The 24,724-nt window shown below is 42.1% G+C and overlaps 1 protein-coding gene across 2 annotated transcripts; it reads right to left on the bottom strand.

Annotated features, from left to right (window-relative positions):
- Positions 1-404: 404 nt before the first annotated feature.
- APOM (apolipoprotein M) lies at positions 405-24,531 on the bottom strand. 2 transcript variants are annotated; one of them, XM_039346329.1, is made up of 7 exons: positions 24,360-24,531; positions 19,743-19,885; positions 13,567-13,640; positions 10,409-10,507; positions 10,098-10,196; positions 8,080-8,119; positions 405-517 (listed from the first exon to the last, which is right to left on the bottom strand). In XM_039346329.1, exons 1-6 carry the CDS (start codon positions 24,468-24,470, stop codon positions 8,094-8,096), a joined length of 552 nt encoding a protein of 183 aa, XP_039202263.1. In that variant the 5' UTR covers positions 24,471-24,531; the 3' UTR covers positions 405-517; positions 8,080-8,093. The 2 variants fall into 2 exon arrangements, with proteins under 2 accessions (XP_039202263.1, XP_039202264.1); XM_039346330.1 differs by having other exon boundaries at positions 405-505.
- Positions 24,532-24,724: the final 193 nt, after the last annotated feature.

The raw sequence follows: 24,724 nt of genomic DNA, 5'->3' as shown, positions 1-24,724 counted from the left end.
TATTTTGCTAAGTGAGACATTTGTTAAATGAGTTTTGCTCCATTTCACGACCTTTCCTGCCCCAGTTGTTAAGTGAATCACTGCACTTATTAAGGTAGTAACACGGCTGTTAAGTGAATCTGGCTTCCCCATTGACTTTGCTTGTCAGAAGGTCACAAAAGCGAATCGTGTCACCTCAGGACACTGCAACGGTCATAAAAATATGAGTCAGTTGCCAAGCATTTGAATTTTGATCACGTGACCCATGGAGATGCTGCAACGGTCATAATAAGTGAAAAACGGTCATAAATCACTTTTTTCAGTGCAGTTGTAACTTTGAACCGTCACTAAACGAACTGTTGTAAGTCGAGGACCGCCTGTAGTTTCACGGGGTTGCTTTGTTTTTAAATCAGGAAGAGCAAGTGTTTTCTCATTAGAAAATAAATTTTATTTAAAACTACAAGCAATTGCTTCTCCGAGCAGATGAGGCAAATCATCTTCAAGGGCTGATCCATTCCTGCGTGTCCTGGGTGTGAAGCTGAAGGAGAAAAAGAACAATTAATAAAAAATAAAAGAAGACATCAGGAGGGCGTTGTGGAGAACTGGAAACTCTGGAATTTGTAAGTGGTGGACGGAAAAGTCAAAAGGGGCAACTGGGACTGCCTGATCAGGTACCTCAAGAGAGGCAGGGTTTTAAGCCTTCTTCTGGGCCTCTTTGACTATTTATTTTTATCGTGCCTTTATTATTTTTATAAACTTAAGGTGGCAAACTTTTATCTTATGCTCCTTCCTCCTCCTATTTTCCTCATAACAATAACCCTGTGAGGTGGGTTCCCCCGTACCCCGAGAATTGTCCCCAAGCGGCAAAGTAGAAAGGCCAAGCTTGGAGACTCTGGGCTTGTTCAAATGTTCATTTTTGCCTCTATCTTTCTTTGATATTCACTACCCTTGTTTCCGTCAACACCTTATATAGAGACAGTCCTCGACTTATGAGTGTAAGTGACTCCAGAATTACAATCGTCAGTTTGCTTTTAAGCAGATCACCCTGTGGCCGGATATTTAGGATATTTTTTTGTGGCCGTTGTTAAGTGGATGACATAGTTGTTAAGCAAAATCATTATATCCAATGGTTTGTTTTTTTTGCTGGAAATCAGAAGTAAACGTCAGAAATCTGCAAAGAATGTCAAAAATCAAGTGGCTACATAAATTTGATTAATAAACAGAATAAAATAAAAATGGATCTTTTTTTTCTTTTACTCCTTGTGTCCAATTTCAGTCTCTTTCCCAGGGATCTGCTCCTTTCTCCTGGTTTCATGTCAGGAGTGTGGAAGAAAAACACGGCAGTCCTCAACTTACGACCACAATTGAGCCCAAAATTTATGTTGCTAAGTGAGACATTTCTTAAGTGAGTTTTGCCCCACTTTACAACTTTTCTCGCTACATGCTGCATCCAGTTTTGGTCACCACAATGTAAAAAAGATGTTGAGACTCTAGAAAGAGCAACAAAGATGATTAGGGGACTGGAGGCTAAAACATATGAGGAACGGTTGCTGGAATTGGGAATGTCTAGTTTAATGAAGAGAAGGACGAGGGGGGACATGATAGCAGTGTTCCAGTATCCCAGGGGCTGCCACAAAGAAGAGGGACTCAAGCTATTCTCCAAAGTGCCTGAAGGCAGGACAAGAAGCAACAGATGGAAAGGAGAGAAGCAACCTAGAACTAAGGAGAAACTTCCTGACAGTGAGAACAATTAACCAGTGGAACAACCTGCCTCCAGAAGCGGTGAATGCTCCAACACTAGAAGTTTTTAAGAAGAGACTGGACAGCCATTTGTCTGAAATGGTGTAGGGTTTCCTGCCTGAGCAGGGGGTTGGACTAGATGACCTCCAAGGTCCCTTCCAACATCATCATCATCATCATCATCATCATTATTATTATTATTATTATTATTATTATTATTATGTGTTAAGTGAATCACTGCAGTTCTTAAATTAGTAACATGGTTGTAAAGTGAATCTGGTTTCCCGAATGACTTTGCTTGTCAGAAAGTCACAAAGGGGGAATCACATGACCCCCCCTCCCCTCCCCGGACAATTGTATCATAAATGTGAGTCAATTGTCAAGCATCTGTGGTGGCGCAGTGGTTAGAATGCAGTATTGCAGGCTAACTCACTGCTCACTCCAGGGGTTCGATCCTGACCGGCTCAAGGTGGACTCAGCCTTCCATCCTTTCCAAGGTCGGTAAAATGAGGACCCAGATTGACTCTAAACTGCTTAGAGAAGGCTGTAAAGCACTGTGAAGCGGTATATAAGTTTTAAGGGCTATTGCTATTGCCATCCAAATGTAAATCATATAACCATAGGGATGCTGCAACGGTCATAAGCGTGAAAAATTGTCATGTCACTTTTTCATGAGTACGGTTATAACTTTGAATGGTTACTAAATGAACTGTTGTAAGTGGAAGACTACCTGTACTTCACCGTTTAAGTTCAAATGCTGTTTAAACTATGACTGAGGTAAGTAAATCTATTAGGAAGCACGGCTGGCTTCACCATACTGCGGCTGTAAACTAGGTCTATGTGTATAAAGCAGGGCTTTTCAACCAGTGGTACGGGTACCACCTGTGGTACATTGGCACCTGGCAGGTGGTACGCAACCATCCTAGAAAAGTGGCAGCGGGGGAGGGGAATGAACTGAACCGGCGGCAGCACAGCACAAGCCTGAGCGAGAGATGGTTGGAGCTGCAGGGCTGTCAGGGCTCAGCGGAAGCACCAGGATCAGCGCCAGGCTCCAGCTGGAGCTCGGCGCTGATCCTGGCGCTTCTGCTGAGCCCAGAAGAAGTGCCGATCAGCTGGAATGTTGCAGCATCTCCAGGGTGTTGTGATTTACATTCAGATGCTTGGCAACTGATTCATATTTATGACGGTCACAGTGTCCCAGGGTCATGTGAAGTGACCAAAACCTGCTGCAACCACCCAGCCGACGGGGGAAATAAAAACCAAATACCCACCCCACCCCACCCCCACTGCCAATCCTCAACAGAAATGCTCACAACAATGAAAACCTCGGACAGGAGGAAAAGCGCCACCGGGTGAGCAGGCAGGTGTCTTGCTCGGCTGTGGCTTGGGGGGCACTTTTTTCAGTGCCATTGTAACTTTGAACAGTCACTAAGCGAACTGTTATAAGTCGAGGACTACCTGTACTTCATCACTTTTTTCCTTTTTTTATCATCAAGTTTTTGACACCTTTCTAGGTGCCTGGTGGTACTCAGATATTGCCATATCTTAAAAGTGATACATTGGGGGGACTTCCGGTGGATTTTGCGTGCGTGATGGCGGCTACTTTGTAGCCGTCCTCCTGGGTAAGTGTAAGAACCGCTATGAACAGCAGATATCAGCTGTTCAGCGGTTCAAAATCCCCCTCCCGGGCAAAGGGGGGGGGTAGAGAGTGTCTGAATAGTGGTAGAGCCTCTTTCGCACCCCCCAAGTTTTTTTTTTTGGGGGGGTGAAAGGAGTGCTCCCACGGAGTTCAGACTTGTCTCCGCTTCCCAGCTGTTTTTGTCCTCAGGGACAAAACGAGCCGCCGCAAACACCTCCGTGCTTAAAGAGAACTGGTGAGTTTTTTTTTTTTAAATGGACAGAGCTGAGTAGAGGATTTAGTTTTTGCTTTCTTTGACTTATTTGGATTTTAAGTTTTAAGATTTGTTTCTATTTTTATTCTCTCTTTTTATTTTTTTTCTTTGTTGAAAGGGAAAGTAAAATGGCGATCGGCAAACTCCTCGGTGTTTTTTTTTCTGGAAGTTAGAATGCTGACCGGCAGGCTTTTTGGTGTTTTTCTTTCTTTCCTTTCCCTTTCTCTTTTTATTTCCTTATGATTGGAATGGTTGTTTTTGGTATCTCTAAGTATTTTTTTTGGAACGGACTTTTTTTATTTAATTATTTTTTTTTTTCCCTTCTCCCTTTTTTTTCCTTTGAACTCCCCCTTTTTTTTTTATTGTAATGACCCTTTTTTGAAGGACTTTTTTTCTGTTTAATTTTTTGTAATTTTTAAGAAGGAGTAAAACTTTTTTTTAATTCTTTTTCTCTTCCTTTTTTTCCCTTTTTTCTTTTTATTATAATGACCTTCTTTGGAGGGAGTTATATTTTTGAAGGAATTTTTATAATTGCTTAAGAAGGACTAAAGGTTTTTCTTTAAGATGGCTCCAAAGCGTCCAGGGATTTCTACAGTTTCTAAATCAACAGTTTCACCCTCTTCTGGGGGTCAGCTAATAACTATGAAGGACTTGCAAGACATGATGGGAGATGTTATAATTCAAATTAGGGCAGAAATGAAAAAGATTTTAGAGGAAAACAATAAGATCTTGAGACAAGATTTTGTTTTGGCTTTAGAAGGTGTTGCTTCTGTTCTTGAAAAGGTGAACTCCCATGTGGAAGAGGTAGCTGAAAAAGTGGACATAATGGAGGGGAAAATTGAAAGTATGGAAAAAGAAATGGAAAATGAGATTCTTATGCTTCAATATGGACAAATGGAATATGCCTTAAGAATTAGAGGCCTGGGAGAGTCTTTGCAAGGAGATCTGAAGGAGATGGTTGCAAAGGACTTTGCATTGATTTTGAATAAAGAAAAAGAGGGAATACTTAATGAAATTGAAAAATTATTTAGGGTTAACTCTGTGGTGGCAGCACAGAAGAATCTGCCAAGAGATGTGGTAATTTACTTTGGTAAAAGATCTTTACGCAATGAAATTGTGCAAGCCTATTATAAGAAGAGATTTCAAATTGCTTCACAAGATGTTATAATTTTTAAAGAGATCCCATCTAAAATTTTAAGAAGAAGAAAGGAGTTTGCTTTTTTAGCAAATGAACTTAAAAAGAGAAAAATTTCATTCAGATGGGATGTTCCGATTGGAATGGTGGTGAATTACCTGGGGACATGTTATAGACTTAATACTGTTTCTCAAGCAAAAGATTTTTATACTTCGGTCCTGGGGGTATGTGCATCGCCATCAATTAAGTTTAAAGCTTTGGAAGAAAAGAATGTAGAATCACAGTTTGAAGAGCCTATATTTATGAAAACTGGAGAATCTTTGTGTGAGAGGCCTCAACAAGTCCAGGTTGAGGAGCAGAAGACAACTTGTGTAGTATATAATCCCAAAGAAAAGCAGCAACAGAAGAAGGTTAAGGAAGTTTCATATTTAGTGGTTTCTGAATCTCTGGGAGATGTTAGACCTACAAAGTCTTTGGAGCAATCTTTAAGGGTGGAATTGTTGCCTGAAATGGAAACTGGGAAATCTCAGTCTGAGGGGCATCAACAAGAGAGGAACGGGCAGAGGATAACTTGTACAACTTACAATTGTAAAGATCAATACAAGGAGGAATTTAAGGAACCCTTATTGGCTTCGGAGTCGATGGGAGATTCAGGAATTTTGGAGCAGTCTCCTAAGGCAGAACTTGCAGCATTTCTTACGAGTTTGATACAAGAATGGAGAAGGGAAATGGAAGAATGGAAGAATGGAGAATGGAAAAAACTGGAATGTGAATAATTAATAATATTAATATAATTGAGATTGATAAGGATGTAGTTTTTTACGGATGGAATTAGTTATTGGTGAAGATTGAAATGTTTAATGTGTTTATTAACTTTGTTGTTTTAAGTTTTGAACCTTTAATGATAATATTGTTTAAATTTGTGTTTTGAAGGGATTATAATTTGCTTATTTTAGTGAGTGGATTCTAATATTTTAAATTTTAAAAATTTGTGGTTTTGGAGGGAGTTTATATAGAGTGATGATTGTATTTAGATTTGTTTAGGATTTAAAAGTGTTTTTAGTTTTTAAATATTATTATTAATATTTTTAAGACAAAATAATTTGTTTAATTAAATGTGCTTAGATTTGTTTAGGACTTATAGGTTTTTTAAGTTTTTGTTTTTTGTTTTTTTTTTTTTTTTTTTTTCTTTTTGGATAGGAGAGAAGATTATGAAGATTGAAGGAAATATGTACTTACTTTAAGTTCTTTAAGAGTATTTAGCTTTAATGGTATAACAAAGATTTGTATGTTTATTTTTTCGTTTTAGGATAAAGAAAGAGGGAGAAATTAGATTTTATATTATAGATATAGATATTCAAAGAAAGTAATGTTTAAATTTGTGTTTTTGGAGGGAGCTTATATAGAATGATGATTGTATTTAAATTTGTTTAGGTTTTAAAAGTGTTTTAAGTTTTTTTTTTTTTTTAATTAAGCCTGTACTCAGCTCTGGGAAGTCCAGGGGAGGGTTTGGGAGGTTGGGAAGGGGGGGGGGTGAGGTAGGGGGGGGTATGGGAAGGGGATTTGTTTTTGTAAAATGTAAAAATTTTCAATAAAAAAAAAAAAAAAAAGTGATACATTGGGTGAAAAGGTTGAAAAGCCCTGGTATAAAGGATTATAAAAACCAAGTTCAGGATTATGTACATTCGGCAAGTACAGAAATACACTCAAGGAACTCATATTTGGTATCTAGAAATGTCTTTAGAAATACATTCACTTATAATAATATGCAAATGTACAGTTTTTGCATAGTTTGCTTAATTATTTCTGATAAAGGAAAAAGAGAACAGCAGCTAATCACGTTCTCCCAACTAGTTTTTCAGATCTCGTCCATCTCTGCTGTGCATGCTCAGTCTTAGCTTTGAAGTCTTAAGGGCTGGAAAATGCTTTTAAAACAAATCAGGTTATAAGTACTGGCAAATTTCTAGGCTTCAGCAGTTTTCTCAGCCAACACCAAGGAGATTCACCTTGCCTGTGTCTCCCCTGTGCATTGCATCCACAGCAGCCGTTCTCAATTCTTCAAGGAGTTCAGGTGCTTGCTAGAAAATGACTTTTCTTGCTGCAGAACTATTGAGAAGGTGCTTTATTTTCTGTGCCATATTTTTAATTTTCATTTTTAAACATTATTATCCAGGGCTATAGGCTCCAAAAGCTGGGAGTGGCCGGAGCCAGGCATGACTTTTCCTATTTCTCTGTCTGTGTTCTAATCAATCTTTCTCACTCAGACAATGCATTTTTTTTGTGTACAGTTCACTGTGCTTCTTCCCCTCCCAGAAGTACAGGATGTATCACCAGGGGTCAGGGGTACAACGGGAAGTCTTGCCCTAAATCAGTGGTTCTCAACCTGTGGGTCGGGACCCCATTTGGGGTCGAATGACCATTTCACGGGGGTCGCCAAACAACGCAGTCCGCCATTTTTCCCCCTTTTCCTTAGCTATGCTACTCCCTTTTATTCTGTTGGGTTTTGAAAGCCAATAGAATAGACTCTCTTGAATAGAGTCTAATTCTATTGGCTTTCAAAAGCCAATAGGAATTGTCCAGGTTGTCTCGGCCCTGCTGAGCCCGCCAAAAGTCCCATTCTGCAAGTAGTGCTGCACCAGTTGAGTAGTCCTCGACTTACGACCGGTTGAGTAGTCCTCGACTTACGACCGGTTTGGGGGGTCGCGGCATTAAAAAGGTTGAGAACCACTGCCCTAGAATCTAGTATGTGCAAAGACTTAACATGAGATTCATTGTACGTGGAAATATGATGCTGAACAGAGAGTTCGCCTTACTCCCATTACACCATATTTTTCTCTTTGTGCTAGTGTGTTTCTCTCTCATCTCCTTTTATCATTCTCCCTATCACTCCAGCTTGCTTTCTGTCCCATCCGCCTTCTCTTTCTCTCTCTGTCACTCCAACCATCTATCTCTTCCCCCCATCCCCTTTTGCTGAAATAATTTTTAAACATTTTTTAAAAATTAACCAAATGCAAAAGCAAAAAAAGACAAAAGGCAAAATTCCAAAACAAGACCAAAAAATGAACTTCAAGCTGCATGAAATCAGGTTGACGGTAGAAAGAAGGGGTCCTTGTTGTCAATGTGGAAGATAAAGTCACAAATCATCAAGACGTGAGCTTGACTTTGAGGTGGATAATAGAGTGGACCTGATAATGTTACCTAGTTTGGGTAATGAAACGTCTGCACAAAAACAACCAAGCTCAGAGAGCACCAAGGAGCTCTCATTTGAACCCTGAGTTACAAATATTCTCCTTTCTTGGATAGTAGAGTGTGGTATGGGGTGATTTATCTTACCTGAGACTTAGAGGTCAGGTTTCTTGGAATTCACAGGCATCTTAAGACAAAGAACAGAAAGAAATGGTTACTATTGCACAAAAGCCTCCTTCCCTTCCCTTTCCTTCCTTCCCCTCCTTCCTTCCTTCCTTCCTTCCTTCCTTCCTTCCTTCCTTCCTTCCTTCCTTCCTTCCTTCCTTCCTTCCTTCCTGTTAGCTGTGATTCTAACCTTTGGAATCCAGAAGTATGTTTACAGTAATGCAGTTAGATTGTCACAAGTGATTAAAATGGTTCATACTGTGGCAAGCTTTTACATATACCTAGTTATTCACAAGGAGTGACTCCTCTTTAACAAACGATCACCGGTGCTGGGGTTTAATCTTTGGGGCCAAAGGATAGAATTTAAGGTGGTCCTACCTAAACCGTTTGTGCAGAATTGGATGAAAACATTATAGCGTCTGATGCAGAAAATATATTCATGGTAAAAATGAACAACCGCCATTGCTGGATTACATGAGATCAAAAATAATGCCACAAGAAAGGTTTCCAACACGGTATGAGGTGCCCTGTTGTTTTGGGTACCACAGTGAGGAGGGGTTATTGCTTTCAGAGAGGGTCAAAGCCACCATCGGCACCAGGTCCCTCTATCCTGTCAAGTCAACGACAGATGGGATCCCTAGAAGACTTTACATCTCCTGCCTAACCTGTGCACATCAGGACTGAATCTACCATTTTAATTCTCCACAATGCATCCAATGTAGCATGATTTGGACCTTACAATTGTGCTTTTGTTTTATTAAGGAACATTATTTTTTTGTGTGGGACTTCAAAATGGTGTATTAGGGAAGACCCCAAGGTTCCCTTAGTACTGAAATTAGACACACTTTGGGAAGAGTCCTGGCAAGTAGTTCCGGTGGGGAAGCAGGTATACATCTGGAATGGTGGAAATGGCACTCTTGCAAAAAATGGCTGCCTTGGTGTGGATACAGCTATTAATAAAGCAGACATTTAACCAAAAGATTTTTCTCTACTGCCTTCTCTGACTCTCCAAGATGCTTCCTTAGATACCATCTTATTTCTCTCTAATTTCCTGGATATGAGGCATTCTTTCACATGGAAAACTAGGCTTCAGTTCTCTCCCCATTTTAGATTTTCTTTTTTTTAGGATCTATGTGAGGCCTACAACTGCTCCTGTGAATAAATATAGTGCTAGAGATTGGCGTTGGGTCCTGTCATATGTCAGTTTCTTCCTAGTGTTTTCCCGCAAGTGCAAGATCTGGTTCTATCAAGCACAGGAACCCAGGAGTCTAGACCAGTGGTTCTCAACGTTTGTGTGACGGCGACCCCCGTCACACAAACGTTCTGCGCATGCGTGGCGCGGCACGCATGCGTGGCGCCGCCCCCATGCGTGGCGCGCATGCGCGGCGGCGCCCCCTGAGGGGAGAAAATGGCGGATCGCCTTCTTTGGCGACCCCCGAAAAATGGTCGATCGACCCCAAATGGGGTCGCGACCCATAGGTTGAGAACAGCTGGTCTAGACAGTTCAAATGACTAAAGCTTTATCTACAAGAATCTGAACTACTAACCATCAAGGCAAATTGGTGGCAGTTGAGAGTAAATGGAATTCAAGGTGTGCTGGACTTAGATCTCTTGTGGGCATGATGGGACTCAAGACTGATGACGTATTTGACCCCTCGGGCTCAGCCTGGTCATTTACAGGACATTTCCATTGGTTGCAACTGGAATTGATTAACCAGGCTTTTGCCCAAGATTGATGTCATGGGCTAAGGGAGACATACTGGCCAAAAGTCTTCCAGCCAACTTTCATGACTAAGATGGAACTAGAACTCTCAGTCTCCTAGTTTGTATCCTGAAGTTTAACCACTACACCAAACTAACTTTCATTAAGATGAACTTTTATTGTCATTAAATTGATGCCAAGTCAGGGAACCTTCTGGGAGGCAAAGGAACTGTCTTACAGTACTGCCAAGATACAATGCTCACAGTGGACAAGCTGCTAGTCCATAGAGAGACTCTACCTTGCGTTCTGGGTATAAGGAGGAATTCATTCATATCAAGGCAAGAAGCTTTGTTCCAGAAATCAGCAAGGCATTGTTCTTCAGGATGGAGGATCCGGGCTGGAGAGAGAAGGAAAAAGCAGTTCAAGACCAAGAAAGAATCTGGATCTCACCCTATGGGTTGGGGAACCCTATTGTCTCAGCAAGGATGAGAATTGTGGTGAATGTCTCTGGTTGGAGATATGTCATGAGGTTGGAGAAGGCTGCACAGCCTTAACTCTAAGAGAAAAAAAAATACTGGATTTAGGGATCAGAACAAAAGACTTACGTACAATAGAAAAGAATCCTTTGATAATCCTGATCTGTCTCCTGGACAATGATGGTGTTAGGACACTTGGCGGAGAACAGTTCTGTCCTCATGTGAGGCCGGCCTGTGGCAGGGAATCCAGTGGGGGGAAAAAAAACAGAGAGAAGATTGGCATACATATTCAGGAGAACAATACTGGACAACAGAGTGTTTGATAGGCACAGCTTCAGAAAGTGAGTGAAAAACACATCCCTCCTGGTAGAAGGCTAGTCGATCAGGGTGCGCCTTTATTTTAATCTGTGAGGTTCACACATAAACAGTATCAACTACCAGACGAGAATCTATTACTAAATGCAGAGATGAATTCAGCACAGGTAGTCCTTGACTTACAACAGTTCATTTAGTGACCATTAAAATTACAGTGGCACTAAAAAAAGTGACTTATGACCATTTTTCAGAGTTATGACCTTTCCAGCATCCCCATGATCCTGTGATCCAAATTCAGATGCTTTGGTAACTGGTTCATATTTATGATGGTTGCAGTGTCCCGGGGTCACGTGATCCCCTTTTGCGACCTTGTGACAAGCAAAATCAATGGGAGAGCCAAATTCACTTAACAACTGGGTTACTAACGTAACAACTGTAGTGATTCACTTAACAGCTGTGGCAAGAAAGCTTGTAAAATGAGGCAAAACTCACTTAAGAATTGTCTCACTTAACAACAGACATTTTGGGCTCCATTATGATCGTACGTCGAGGACTATCTGTATACATTACTATCCAGAACCTCTAATCCAGTTCCTTGTTTAATGAAGCTGATAGAGAAACAGAAGAATACAGTAAAGCAGTCCTTGACTTACAACAGTTCATTTAGTGACAATTCAAAGTTACAACGGCACTGAAAAAAGTGACCTATGACTGTTTTTCAGACTTACGACCGTTGTAGCATCCCCAAGGTCACGTGATCAAAATTCAGACGCTTGACAACTGACTCATATTTATGACGGTTGCAGTGTCCCAAGATCACATGATCCACTTTTGAGACCTTCTGGAAGCAAAGTCAATGGGCTTCACTTAACAACCGTGTTACTAACTTAACATCTACAGTGCTTCATTTAACAGCTGTGGCAAGGTCGTAAAGCTCACTTATCAACTGTCTCACTTAGCAACAAACATTTTGGACTCAATTGTGGTCGTAAGTCGAAAACTTACTAAAACTAAAACACTTTTCCATTAAAAAAATCTGCAGTAGCTGTGAGCAAGTAGTTGTGTTGCCTCTTCTACTCTTCCAGAAAAATATCAGTGATGTAAATATATGTATGAAATGACAACGGCTGGCCAATTAAATTGTTATCTTTTTATTAAACATTGGTCTATGTCAGTGATGGCGAACCTTTTAGAGACCGAGTGCCCAAACTGCAACCCAAAACCCACTTATGCATCATCGGGTGCCGGGTGAGTGTGGCCCATTGGGTGGGCATGGCCCATTGGGTGGGCATGGCTACAGTGGTAACGGCAGACTGGGTGGGACTAAAAAGTTCAATCAATCAATTCCAACTTTGTGAGATCTTTTTTTTCTGCGAGAAGTTGCACTTGATTGATTGAACCTTTTTTTTTTTTTTGCACATGGCGGCGGAAAAGGTTTTATAAAACCCAGCTGAAGGCCTAGGATTGGGGCGACGGCGCGCGTGCCCCAGAGAGGGCTCTGCGTGCCACCTGTGGCACGTGTGCCGTAGGTTCGCCACCACTGATCTATGTCGATGTGAGAGTGATTGTTGAGCCATATATGTTGGACTAACAGATGCAGCACCCAGTTTTTATATTCTTGGTTGGTTGCTATCTTTGAATTACGCTTCTTTAACATCTAGAGCACCAGGTTTTCCCAGAGACTGGAAAGGATTCAGCCTAAGGCAAGATTCTGCGAGTCCAACTCTGCAGAAATGCAATTATATATATATTTAAATTGTATGGTTTCCCACAGCTGTTAATATATATTGTTGCAATAGCTTATAAAGCAAAAAGCCTGCAGGCATTCTACCTTCAAATACTTGTCAAATCCTTTACTGCCAATAGAGATTTTAAAAAGGGCAGGATCAAACATGGACTTTTTATTGAGCAAATAAGGAAGTTATCAAAATGCAGGTAGTCTTCAAGTTATGATGCTTAGCAACCGTTCAAAGTTAGACACCACCCCCCCTAATATTGACAACTGCAGATTTTTCCATCTTTCCAAGTCCGGCTTTATTTGTTTCAATAGTTTTGTATAGTTGTCTTCTTTTATTGACTAACATTTGACCGAAAGATATATACCTAAATATTTAACTTTTTTCACTATCTGTACCTCTGTTTTCTCTAGCATTTGCCTTTTCTGTTTATCTGTGAGATTCTTAATTATTACATTAGTTTTTTCTTTATTGTTCTGACAGCTGGGCCCTCCAACATAGCCATAAGACCACATTTTGGATGCCTTTATTTACAGCACCCTAACCAAAAAGAGAACCAACCTAGAACTAAGGAGAAATTTCCTGACAGTTAGAACAATTAACCAGAGGAACAACCTGCCTCCAGAAGCGGTGAATGCTCCAACACTGGAAGTTTTTAAGAAGAGATTGGACAGCCATTTGTCTGAAATGGTATAGGATTTCCTGCTTGAGCAGGGGGTTGGACTAGAAGACCTCCGAGGTCCCTTCCAACTCTTATTCTGTTATTCTGCAGTCATGAGACCCGAATTTTCAACATTTCTGCATTTCTGGTTTTCGGTAAAAAAAATTCCCCATTTTAAACAATAGGTTTGCATAATGACCATCGTGTTTGCTTAACAAGTACCCAAAAAATTTATCAAATTAGTCACTGTCATGTGAAGACTTACTTAACAGTCATCATGCCAGCTCAATTATCATCATAAGTCGAGAACTGCCTATACTAGATAAAATGCAATTTGTAGGTTAGCTGTTCAGTTCCCACAGACGCTAATGAGACATATTACTATAGGTAAACTTGTCTGACTGATTTCAATAGGAAATTAACCGATAGCTTTGCCAAAGCCATGAATTCCTATTGACCTTGCCAGGCAATTATTGCTTTCATCTATGCTTCAGAATCTTAATCTGGTCATACGACATATATTGCTTTGAAGATAACATAATCAGCAAAGCTAGCAGGAAAAAAACACGGAAGCTTTACCTTCGGTAGCCAGATCAGCACTTTCTTCTTTAAGCAAATAATTCCATGATTTGGGAACACATTGGCCTGTTTTCCTAGGAAGAAAAGAGGCAGGGGAAAAAAAAATACGGATTAGCTATAAATGAGCAGAAGGACAGACAAGTTTCAAATATGGTTGAAAAGGATTACTATGACTTGAGAAAGTTGGGGGAAGAAACTTGATGTATAAAATGCGTTTCTTCTTTTAAAATGACTCCTAGCTTTTTAGTTATTGTAGGAGAGATGCATCCCTGAGGTTGTGGCAAAGCAGATGGGTGTGATGGTGATAGAAATCACAAAGTGAAATTCTAAACTTAGAAACCATGACTGTAAACGATGGTAGGATGGGGATTTTGATACACATGGCACTGTCTCTAAAAATACAATAGGTGCGGAGTAAAATATACAGGAGATTCAGTATATATTTATATATATGTTTCTGGGGACCGAAAGCACCGCTTGTTGTGCAATCCAGCTGCTTTTCTATTGGGCTGCTTTATTGTATTCTAATATTTGTTCACAGATCTAAACTTTAGCTCCTCTATTTTTAGATGTTGGAAGTGGGCTTTTAAAAAAATTCAGTCTTTTCTTGAGTACCAGTCTCTTAAAACAGAAGTCCCCAACCTTTTGGACACCAGGGACCGGTTCCGTGGAGAGAGGTTTTTCCGTGGACCAGAGGGTGTGTGGTTTTGTGTGCTGCCTGCATCTCACGGATGGGACTTTGCTTGTTTGTGCGGACCGGTTGCTGGCATGCCGCGGACCAGTACTGGTCCACGGACCGGGGGTTGGGGACTCCTGTCTTAAAAGAAGCAGAGAACCAGCAACTCCCTCTTTCATCCTTCTCGATACAGGTAGACCTCAACTAAAATCCCTTCAAATGATCACTAAAACTGTTGTAAGTCTAGGACTGACTGTACTTTCACAGTTTGGTAGACAATTTCAGCATTTAATCTCATCAAAGAACCTCGTTTAATCCATTTCAAAATTTCCCATTCGATTTCACAATCCTGACCTGGTATTCTCTCCTTGCTTATAGAAGTGCAGGCATTCTTGACCTATAAGCATTCATTTAGTGATTGTTTGAGGTTACAACACCACTGGAAAAAAATGACTTATGATTGTTTTCACACTTAGCAACCTTTGCAGCATCCCCATGGATCCCGTGATCAAAATTCAGACGCTTGGCAACTGACTCATATTTATGACGGTTGCAGTGTCCCCGGGTCACGTGATCCCCTTTTGTGACCCTTTTGGCAAGCGACGTCAACGGGGAAGCCGAATTCGCTTAACAACCTGTTACTAACTTAATAACTGCAGTGAATCACTTAACAACTGTGGCAAGAAAGGTCATAAAATGGGGTGAAACTCACTTAATAACCATTTTGCTTAGCAACTGACATTGGGGGCTCAATTGTGGTCATAAACTGAGGACTACCTATAGAGTGCACTTTTCTCTGTCAGGGTTCAAGACCTAAAACTGATTAGGATGCAGCAGTGAACTTGGCAACCTGTAATTTCCCAAAAGACCTATGACAGAAGTAGGCAACCTTGGCTCTTTTATGATTCGTGGACTTCAACTCCCAGAATTCCTGAGCCAGCATGGCTCAGCTTGGAAACCTCTCCCTTTCCCCTTAGCATGGCTGGCTCAGGAATTCTGGGAGTTGAAGTCCACGAGTCATAAAAGTGCCAAGGTTGCCTACCCCTGACCTATGATAAAATAAGTCACAGAACAAATGTTGTTTTGAGGAAAATAACAGCAGCATGAAAAATTGAACGATGTTTATATGATTTATCTGTGAGGCAATTATATTTCACGGGATAAATGCTTGCAAGCCTTGCTACAGGCACTCCCAGGTTCTTTTATGGTCACTCACTCACGCACACCTTGTTGAGGCATGCAGATCATGTAGGCTTCCCTAGCTTTCTACCTCAGCTTTCCAGATAGGTGTGTGCCTAGAATAGACAAGACACTCAGCTCCTGGTCAACCACCCAGAAATAAATAGGGCCACACAAACATAAATCACTTTCAACCGAACATCGAGACACATCCAATTTTTCAAATACATGGAGAACATGTGACCTGAAAGTAGCAGCAAAACTTATTAGTTACAAGGTGCATTTGCTCTTTCTCACATGCATGCACACATTTATCCAGACTTAAGTCCTAAACTAGGCTACCAGGCACTAGCTAGATGGATGGAGGATGCCAATTTTGGATCTAGGACCCAGAGTGGACCGGCTTCAGGATCTCTTATATCCCCCCCCCCCCCCGCAAGACCTTGCAATGATGGGATTTGAGTTTTTCCATGTGCTCAGACCCAGCTTCCTTTTTTTCTTTAACAACTTGTTTCTTTTTTTAATTACCTTCAGCGATTTATATGTATGCCAGGACAAAGCCATCTGAATGCTAGGAAAACCATCCTAATATAGAATCTATTCGACAGTGCAACTAATTACCGGGGAATGTGGAGATCTCTCCCCTTCATTGGAGGTCACAAAGCAAAGACCAAGCCTAGCACTGATGATGTTATCTAGTTTGGTAATGAAACGTCTGCCAGGAAAAGCCACCAAGCATAGAGAATGCCAAGGACCCTACAGTTCAACCCTGAGCTACAAATATTCTCTTCTGTTGGCAAAGACCAACTTCCCTCTTTTGGAGATGCTCTCTTTTAGTTCCTGTCTCAGGTGGTGGGTTGGACCAGATGCCTTAAGGATCCCTTCCCATTTTTACTGTTTATATATAGAATAGAGCTAGAAGGGACCTTGGAGGTCTTCTAGTCCAGGGCTTTTCAACCAGTGGTACGGGTACCACCTGTGGTACATTGGCACCTGGCAGGTGGTACGCAACCATCCTAGAAAAGTGGTAGCAGGGGAGGGAAATGAGCTGAACCGGTGGCAGCACCGCAGAAGCCTGAGCGAGAGATGGCTGGAGCTGCAGGGCTGTCAGGGCTCAGTGGAAGCACCAGGATCAGCACCAGGCTCCAGCTGGAGCTTGGTGCTGATCCTGGTACTTCTGCTGAGCCCTGAAGAAGCACCAATCAGCCGGAAAGCAGCACTGATCCTGGCGCTTCTGCCGAGCCCAGAAGAAGCGCCAATCAGCTGGAATGTTGCAGCCTCTCCAGGGTCTTGTGATTTACATTCAGATGCTTGACAACTGATTCATATTTATGACGGTCACAGTGTCCCAGGGTCATGTGAAGTGACCAAAACCTGCTGCAACCATCCAGCAGACGGGGGGAATAAAAACCAAACACCCCCCACTCCCGCTGCCAATCCTCAACAGAAATGCTCACAACAATGGAAACCTCGGACAGGAGGAAGAGCGCTGCTGGGTGGGCAGGCAGGTGTCTTGCTCAGCTGTGACTTGGGGGGCACTTTTTCAGTGTCATTATGACTTCGAACAGTCACTAAGCAAACTGTTGTAAATCGAGGACTACCTGTACTTTATCACTTTTTTCCTTTTGGGTGGGGGAGGTCATCAAGTTTTTAACACCTTGCTAGGCGACGGGTGGTACTTGGATATTGCCATATCCTAAAAGTGGTGCAATGGGTGAAAAGGTTGAAAAGCCCTGTTCTAGTCCACCACCACCCCCGCTCAAGCAGGAGAACCTATACCATCTCAGACAAGTGACTGTCCCGTCTCTTCATAAAAACCTCCAGTGATGGAGCAGCCACAATTTCTGAAGGCAAGCTATTCCACTGGTTAATTGTCCTCACTGTTAGGAAGTTTCTCCTTAATTCCAGGTTGCTTCTCCCTTTAATCAGTTTCCAACCATTGTTTCTTGTCCTGCCCTCTGATGCTTTGGAGAATAACGTGACTCGACTCCCGTCTTCTTTGTGGCAGCCCCTCAGATACTGGAATACTGCTATGTAATAGTAATAGTAATAGTAATAGTAATAGTAGTAAAGTTGGAAGGGACCTTGGAGGTCATCTAGTCCAACCCCCTGCTCGGGCAGGAAACCCTAAACCATTTCGGACAAATGGCTGTCCAGTCTCTTCTTAAAAACTTCCAGTGTTGGAGCATTTACTGCTTCTGGAGGCAAGCTGTTCCACTGATTAATTGTTCTCACTGTCAGGAAGTTTCTCCTTAGTTCTAGGTTGCTTCTCTCCTTGATTAGTTTCCACCCGTTGCTTCTTGTCCTGCCTTCAGGCACTTTGGAAAATAGCTTAATTCCCTCTTCTTTATGGCAGCCCCTGAGATATTGGAATACTGCTACCATGTCCCCCCTTGTCCTTCTTTTCTTTAGACTAGCTAGCCAAATCCAAGTCCCAGTTCTATAATAAAGCTGTCACAGAGAAATGCCCTTCTCATCCTGAGATTGTGAATGAAAGCAACTTAATTTATGTCTTCCTATTAGCTGCATGGAAGGAATCCTAGCTATTTGGGGCTTGTGGCTACACCCTTTTGTTTCATTTAAGCACAACAGCAATGTTTACCTTTGTTCCGTCTTGGGGCCTCACGGAATTTAATATAGGTAGTCCTCAACTTATCACAACTGAGTCCAAAATTTCTATTGCTGAGTGAAACACTTGTTAAATGAGTTTTGCCCCATTTTATGACCTTTCTTGTCACAGTTGTTAAGTGAATCAATGCAATTGTCAAGTTAGTAACACGGTTGTAAGTGTGAATCTGGCTTTTCCATTGGCTTTGCTTGTCAGAAGGTCAGAAAAGCAGATCGCATGACCCCAGGACATTGCAACCGTCATAAATGTGAGTCAGTTGCCAAGCATCTGGATTTTGAACAAGTGACCATAGGGGTGGTGCAACAGTTTTAAGTGTGAAAAGCGGTCACAACTCCCTTTTTTCAGTGCCATTGTAACTTTGAATGGTTACTAAACAAATTGTTGTAAGTCAAGGACTACCTGTAATGTGAATAGGTAGTGTTTACAAGGACAGACAATCATCATTCCTATAAAATCCTACTTGTATCCTACCTCAACACCAGTTAAGCTTTCAAGATACTGACACAGATTTTCATAGCAAAATTATTGAGTGTTTACATTAGTGTTTCTCAACCTTAGCAACTTTAGGGTGTATGGACTTCCCCAGCATGGCTGGCTGGGGAATTTTGGGAGTTGAAGTCCACATGTCTTAAAGTTGCTAAGGTTGAAAAACACTGCTCTATGCATACTGTGTACATAAGCACTGTGCACATCCATATGCTAGAGCAGTGGTTCTCAACCTGTGGGTCGGGAACCCATTTGGGGTCGAACGACCATTTCATGGGGGTCGCCAAACGATGCAGTCCGCCATTTTCCCTCTTTTCCTTAGCTGTGCTACTCCCTTTTATTCTATTGGCTTTTGAAAGCCAATAGAATAGACTCTCTTGAATAGAGTCTAATTCTATTGGCTTTCAAAAGCCAATAGGAATTGTCCAAGCTGTCTCTGCCCTGCTGAGCCCGCCAAAAGTCCCATTTTGCAAACGGTGCTGCAAGTTGTCTGCAGTGAAGGCAAGCTGTCTGGAAGCTTCCACCCCTCCCTGCTGAGCAACTACTAAAAATGTAAGTAAAAGAGGGCCAGGGGTGGGAGGCCGGTGGGCGCAGGGAGGGTTGCTGGTGCGCGTGGGGCCCGGCGGGTGCCTTACCTCCCTTGGGTTGGGCCAGCTGGTGGCCCAGCCGGTGGTCGGCCTGCGCCGTCTCTGCCGCTTGCCAGCTACGCCTCGGCCGGCGCAGGGGGTGGCACCACGCATGCGCGGGGCTCCCGGGCAGGGAAAGTCCTCGACTTATGACCGGTTGGGTAGTCCTCGACTTACGACCAGTTGGGTAGTCCTCGACTTACGACCGGTTGGGGTCGCAGCATTAAAAAGATTGAGAACCACTGTTCTAGAGATTCTTGATTCAGACCTTATCGCAGGAAAAAGTACAGAACAGAGGTGAGGAACGATGGCCCCTTTATGACTTGTGGACTTCAATTCCCAGAATTCCTCAGCCAGCCATGCTGGGGAATTCTCAGAGTTAGTCCATACATCTTAAAGTGGCCAAGGTTGAGGAAGGTTGGCTGGCTCAGGAATTCTGGGAGTTGAAGTCCACAAGTCATAAAGGAGCCATCGTTCCCCACTCCTGGTATAGATGCTGGAGAGATATCCTGGAGACTTAAGGATTAGATCCTGGATGAAAAATGCCTATGTATGTTAAATATTGGAAGCCTGAACTCACAGTCGGATGGCAGCCTGTAGTTGCAACCGTTCTGGGCTCTCGCTCTGATTCATACTAAACAGAGTGCTGTCAACATAGGCAAATGTTTCCAGCGAAGACGAGGAAGATGCTGCAGCTGCAATGAAGAGCCACCTGCCAAGATACTACAAAGACGAGAATTCGGTCACTTCAGGTCAAATTAAGAGAACACGCAAGTGCGATTCTAAGTCCCCAAGCTTTGTTCTTAGGCAAAATCATTACAGGTAGTCCTTGTAACTGACTTACAACTCTTCATTTAGTGTCCGCCCGAAGTTACATCACTGAAAAAAGTGACCATTTTTCTCACTAGGAACCATTGCACCATCCCCATGGTCACGTGATCAAAATTCAGACAGTTGCCAACGAACATTTAGGACGGTTGAAGTGTCCCAGGATCACGTGATCACCTCCTGCAATCTTTTTTTATATATAATTTTTTATTCTTTTTTTTAATTAAAAGTTTTACAAATTACAATATAAACCCCCCATCCCCTCCCCCCTCCCCCACTTCCCAGAGCTGATTACAGGGTAACAAATAAACAAACATAATCTAACTAACATAAACCAATTAAACTATCAATCAAAACCATAACACACTTTAACTCCTTCTCAAAACAAATATTAACATATTAAAACAAAAATAATAATACAATTAATACTATTAATAATTATCTAAAATCTACTCAAAAGCAAGGTAATACTTTTCAGTTTCATATTTCTTCTGAATATAATCAATCCATCTTCTCCAAACCATAATGTATCTTTCTTGTGAATGGTCCTTCAAATAGGCGGAGATTTTCACCATTTCTGCTAAATTAGACACTTTAAGTATCCATTCTTCCAAAGTAGGCAATAAGTTTTTCTTCCAATATTGCCCCACCAATAATCTTGCAGCAGTTATAAGGTTCAACATCAAATTAGTTTCTTTAACATCCAAATCTACAATAATACCCCCCAAAAATAATTGCGGAGTAAACTTTATCTTTTTCTTAAAAATCTTTTGAATAACCTCCTGCAATCTTCTGACAAGGGTAAACCAGATTCACTTAACAACCGTGCAGCTAATTTAACAACTGCTATGACTCGCTTAACAACTGTGGGAAGAAAGGTCGTAAAATGGGGCAAAACTCAACAAATGTCTTGCTTAGCGACATATATTTTGGGCTCAATTGTGGTCGTAAGTCGAGGACTACCTGTATTTAGAAAAGGACAGTTCTTTCTCTAGCAATCATGTCTTCTGACACATTTTCAACCCCCCCAAACACAAAATATTGTCAGCTCAGAGTTGGAAGTGAAAATAGAAAAGAGTGGGTGAGGAAAGGACTAAGCGTTTCAACAGCTTTCTCGTTACTAAAAGTAGAATTCTGTGTAATTTGGCAAATTGAATGATGGCGTGTCAATTAAACAGAAAGAAATAAGCAAAATGCTCTTCACCCAACATTGCTTTTCGGTAAGGACCCCCCCCCCACTTTGCATCTTAAGAAGACAGAACTCTTGGAATATTTCTTCCAACAGGCATCCTTTATTAAGAGAAAATGGTTGCAGATGTTCTAGACAGGACCTGGGACCCAAGCCCTATGGTTCAAGGTTTTAAGGGATCCCCAGCAGCCCCACCCCACCCCACCATCTTTCCAGCGACAATCCCAGACGTTACATTTCCACCCCCTTTTCCCTCACTGCAGGTGGAAGGGAGACTTCAGAGAGGATTAGATCAGTGGTTCTCAACCTGTGGGTCAGGACCCCATTTGGGGTCGAACGACCATTTCACGGAGATCGTCAAACAACGCAGTCCGCCATTTTTTCCCCCTTTTCCTTAGCTGTGCTACTCCCTTTTATTCTATTGGCTTTTGAAAGCCAATAGAATAGACTCTCTGAATAGAGTCTAATTCTATTGGCTTTCAAAAGCCAATAGGAATTGTCCAGGCTGTCTCTGCCCTGCTGAGCCCGCCAAAAGTCCCATTCTGCAAATGGTGCTGCACCAGTTGAGTAGTCCTCGACTTACAACCGGGTGAGTAGTCCTCGACTTACGACCGGCTGGGGGTCGCGGCATTAAAAAGGTTGAGAACCCCTGGATTAGATGAAAGCTAATGGCCTCATTGTTATGTTTAGTCCTTTTGGTGGTATCCACATCCAGTCTCTTTGAAGTGTACTGAAGAAAGTGAGGGCCATAAAGCCCCTTTGTTCACCCCCCTTCTGTATGACAGAATCCAGAGAGGGCAGAAATGGGGTTTTCCATAGTCGATAACTAGAGATGAAATATAATTGGATTCTGACATTTTCCCAAGGAAAATTACCCATTTGGCCTTCTGTATCTGCTAATTACAGATTCACTCCTTGGACAATCATTTTAAATAGATATTCTCACGTGCACCGTATATACAGAAGGAGTCATTAAAAGAGATTCCTATCTAGTAACGTCATGGTTATATGGTAGCTTCACAGCATACATAAATGTCAAGCATGTATCAGAGAACATAGAATATAGAATTATAGGGCTGGAAGGAACTTCAGAAGTCATCTAGTCCAACCACTTCCTCTAGGCAGGAGATCTTATACCAGTGATGGCGAACCAGAGGCAGCACTCAGAAGCCCTCTCTGTGGGCATGCGCGGTCGCCCAGCCCCACCTCCCCCTGCGGCCCCCTCATCACCAGTCCCCCCAGAGGAGAGTCACCCTGAGCGCAGCCCACACCCACCCCTCTCCCCATAGCGCACAGTTGATGCTGCAGGGTGCAGGCAGAAGGCATGGCTGCCATGGCACTGCTGGGGCGCTTGGGCAAGCTGCGGTGAGCCACCTGGGAGATCTGTGGTGGATGGCCTTGCGGGCGGGCGGGCGGGCAGGGGACGGGTGGGCTGGGATAGGGCTGGGACAGGATGGGGGCGGGGCTGTTTTGGGGCATTCAGTGTCTAAAAGGTTTGCCATCACTGTCTTATACAATCTCAGTCAAATGGTTGTCCAGTCTATTCTTGAAAACCTCCAGCAATGGAGCACCCACAACTCCAGGAGGCAAGCTATTGGTGAATTATTCTCAATGTCAGAAAATTTCTTCTTACTTCTAGGTTGGATCTGACTTTAACAAAGCTTCCACCCATTACTTCTTGCTCTCCTTTTGGGTGCTTTAGTCAATTCTCTCTTCTCTGCGACAGCCCCAGGTACTGGAAGACAGCTATCATGTCACTCCTAATCCATCTCTTTGATCGGCTAGTTGTCCTTTTTAAAATGTTTTGCCATCTTTAGGTTTTTTTTAAAAAAAATATTTTTATCTGATAAAAATCTTCAGAGGAACTGAAAGCCCGTGCAGTCTTCCATTGATTAGAACTTTCTCCCCATAGATTAATCCAGCTATTGATTTTTTTTATGAAGGTGGACACAAAACCACAAACCATCTTCATTCGTTGTGATTTAAAGAAACTTCCCAAACTGTTGCTTGAACTGAATTGAATACTTTATTTAGCCGAGTGTGATTAGACACCTGTGGAATTTTTCTCTGTATTTCCGTATTCATCTCTATTTTCTAGATGCGATGGTTTAGTTGAGATTTCTAATTAATCCCAATGTGCCTGGGGTGATCAGACTGAAGAAACCTGGTCTAAATATTTCTGGACCAAACCATAAACTGTGAAAGATTAAACAAAAAGCTTTCTAATCATGGACAGGAGTTCCCAGGTTCCAGAAGTGGAACTCAGGATAAACTCTGGTTTGTTCATTGCTTTTGTCGTAGCAACTCTGAAAGCATATTTCTGGTTTGATCCTCCCCCCCTCCCTGAAAGTCTGAGGCCGTATTATTTTCAATAAGACAGATGACAAAAGAACTTTCCTATAAATTACGGTCTGCATTAGTTAGTAGAAAAGTATGCGGTATTTGCGATGCTGACCTCAGGCAGCAAAATGTCTTGGTCTTGACTGGTCTTGCTTCAGTTAAAACTGCTTTTAATTGGGAACATTTTTTTCCTGTCTCTTTCCAGAAACGCCACCCTTGACATTTAAACCATATCAATACTAGATTGCATTTGCAAAGGATTTTTTTTAACCAAGGTTGAAACCGGTCTCAAAAAGTGGGCTTTTCTGCCCCCCCCCGAAAGCTATGCATTTCCAATCCAATTCTTTTCAGTATTGAGGATTGAGGTAGCAGATCAACTGTATAAATAAACAGTACATGTTAGCAAATCTCCTCACAGAGTTAGTTAGTTTGAACACTGAGATTTATAAAACCTAGGTTCGCCAACTATGGTGGTTAAGTCTGGTAAAGTTAGGTTCTGGTTTGGGACTTTTCGTATTCTTGGAAGTTTACAGGGTGATGTGGGCCAGCTATTCCTTCTCATCCCAATATACCCCGTTGATCTGTTGTGCGGAAAAGCTGGGGAAGGAAGTGCTATATATGCCTCGAGCACCTGGAGGAAAGGTGAGATAGAAGTGTAATAAAAGAAGAACAACAATAACAGACAGTACATTTTCATATGCTTTTTCTCCATCTCTTTACATGCCTGAGCTCACCAGATGTGCCTGAAATTTGGAAATAGTTGGATTTAGCTGGTTTTCCTCCACAACAGCAGTTATTAACCCTGGCATCCTGCCCAGATTTGGTTTTATTTTTGGTTACCTGGTCCCGGTTCAGTTCATTAGCATGCAGCTTCACTAGATTCTCACATGGGAACACGGCATCCACAAGGAGTCCATAGAGGTAGAGAAGGTAAGTCCAGAGTCCCCCCATTGCTGGAGCTATTGGTGGCTTGCTCTGAGAATCAGTTCTGGAGGTACATCTTGTACAGTTCACCTTTGCCCTCAGCTTGTTAAATGTTTAAGCCCTCCAGGGTCTAGAGTCCATTGCTGTGTGTTTTAGACTATGAGTGAAAATGAAATCCAGAAGGATCCTAGCAAGCAAGGCCAGGGAAAAGGGACTGGAAAGCAGACAAGCCGAGGAGGTGCATTTATAATTTCTATAATGTTCTCTTATAGGTAGGACGG

Source organism: Crotalus tigris, unplaced genomic scaffold (assembly GCF_016545835.1).
Source record: "Crotalus tigris isolate CLP2741 ecotype Arizona unplaced genomic scaffold, ASM1654583v1 scf7180000017989.1554031673:749699, whole genome shotgun sequence".
Classification (NCBI taxonomy): Eukaryota; Metazoa; Chordata; class Lepidosauria; order Squamata; family Viperidae; genus Crotalus; species Crotalus tigris.
Note: the sequence above shows the minus strand (reverse complement) of the source record. Positions and strands in the feature narration are given on the sequence as shown.

What these genes read in the sequence shown, in the direction of transcription:
- APOM (XM_039346329.1), bottom strand. Translation starts at nt 24,470, where the DNA reads ATGGGGGGACTCTGGACTTACCTTCTCTACCTCTATGGACTCCTTGTG. An exon ending in CTACAGGCTGCCATCCGACT is followed by an intron (nt 13,641 to 19,742) that starts GTGAGTTCAGGC and finishes TTTTCTTCCTAG; the next exon opens with GAAAACAGGCCAATGTGTTC. An exon ending in TGCTGATCTGGCTACCGAAG is followed by an intron (nt 10,508 to 13,566) that starts GTAAAGCTTCCG and finishes TCCCTGCCACAG; the next exon opens with GCCGGCCTCACATGAGGACA.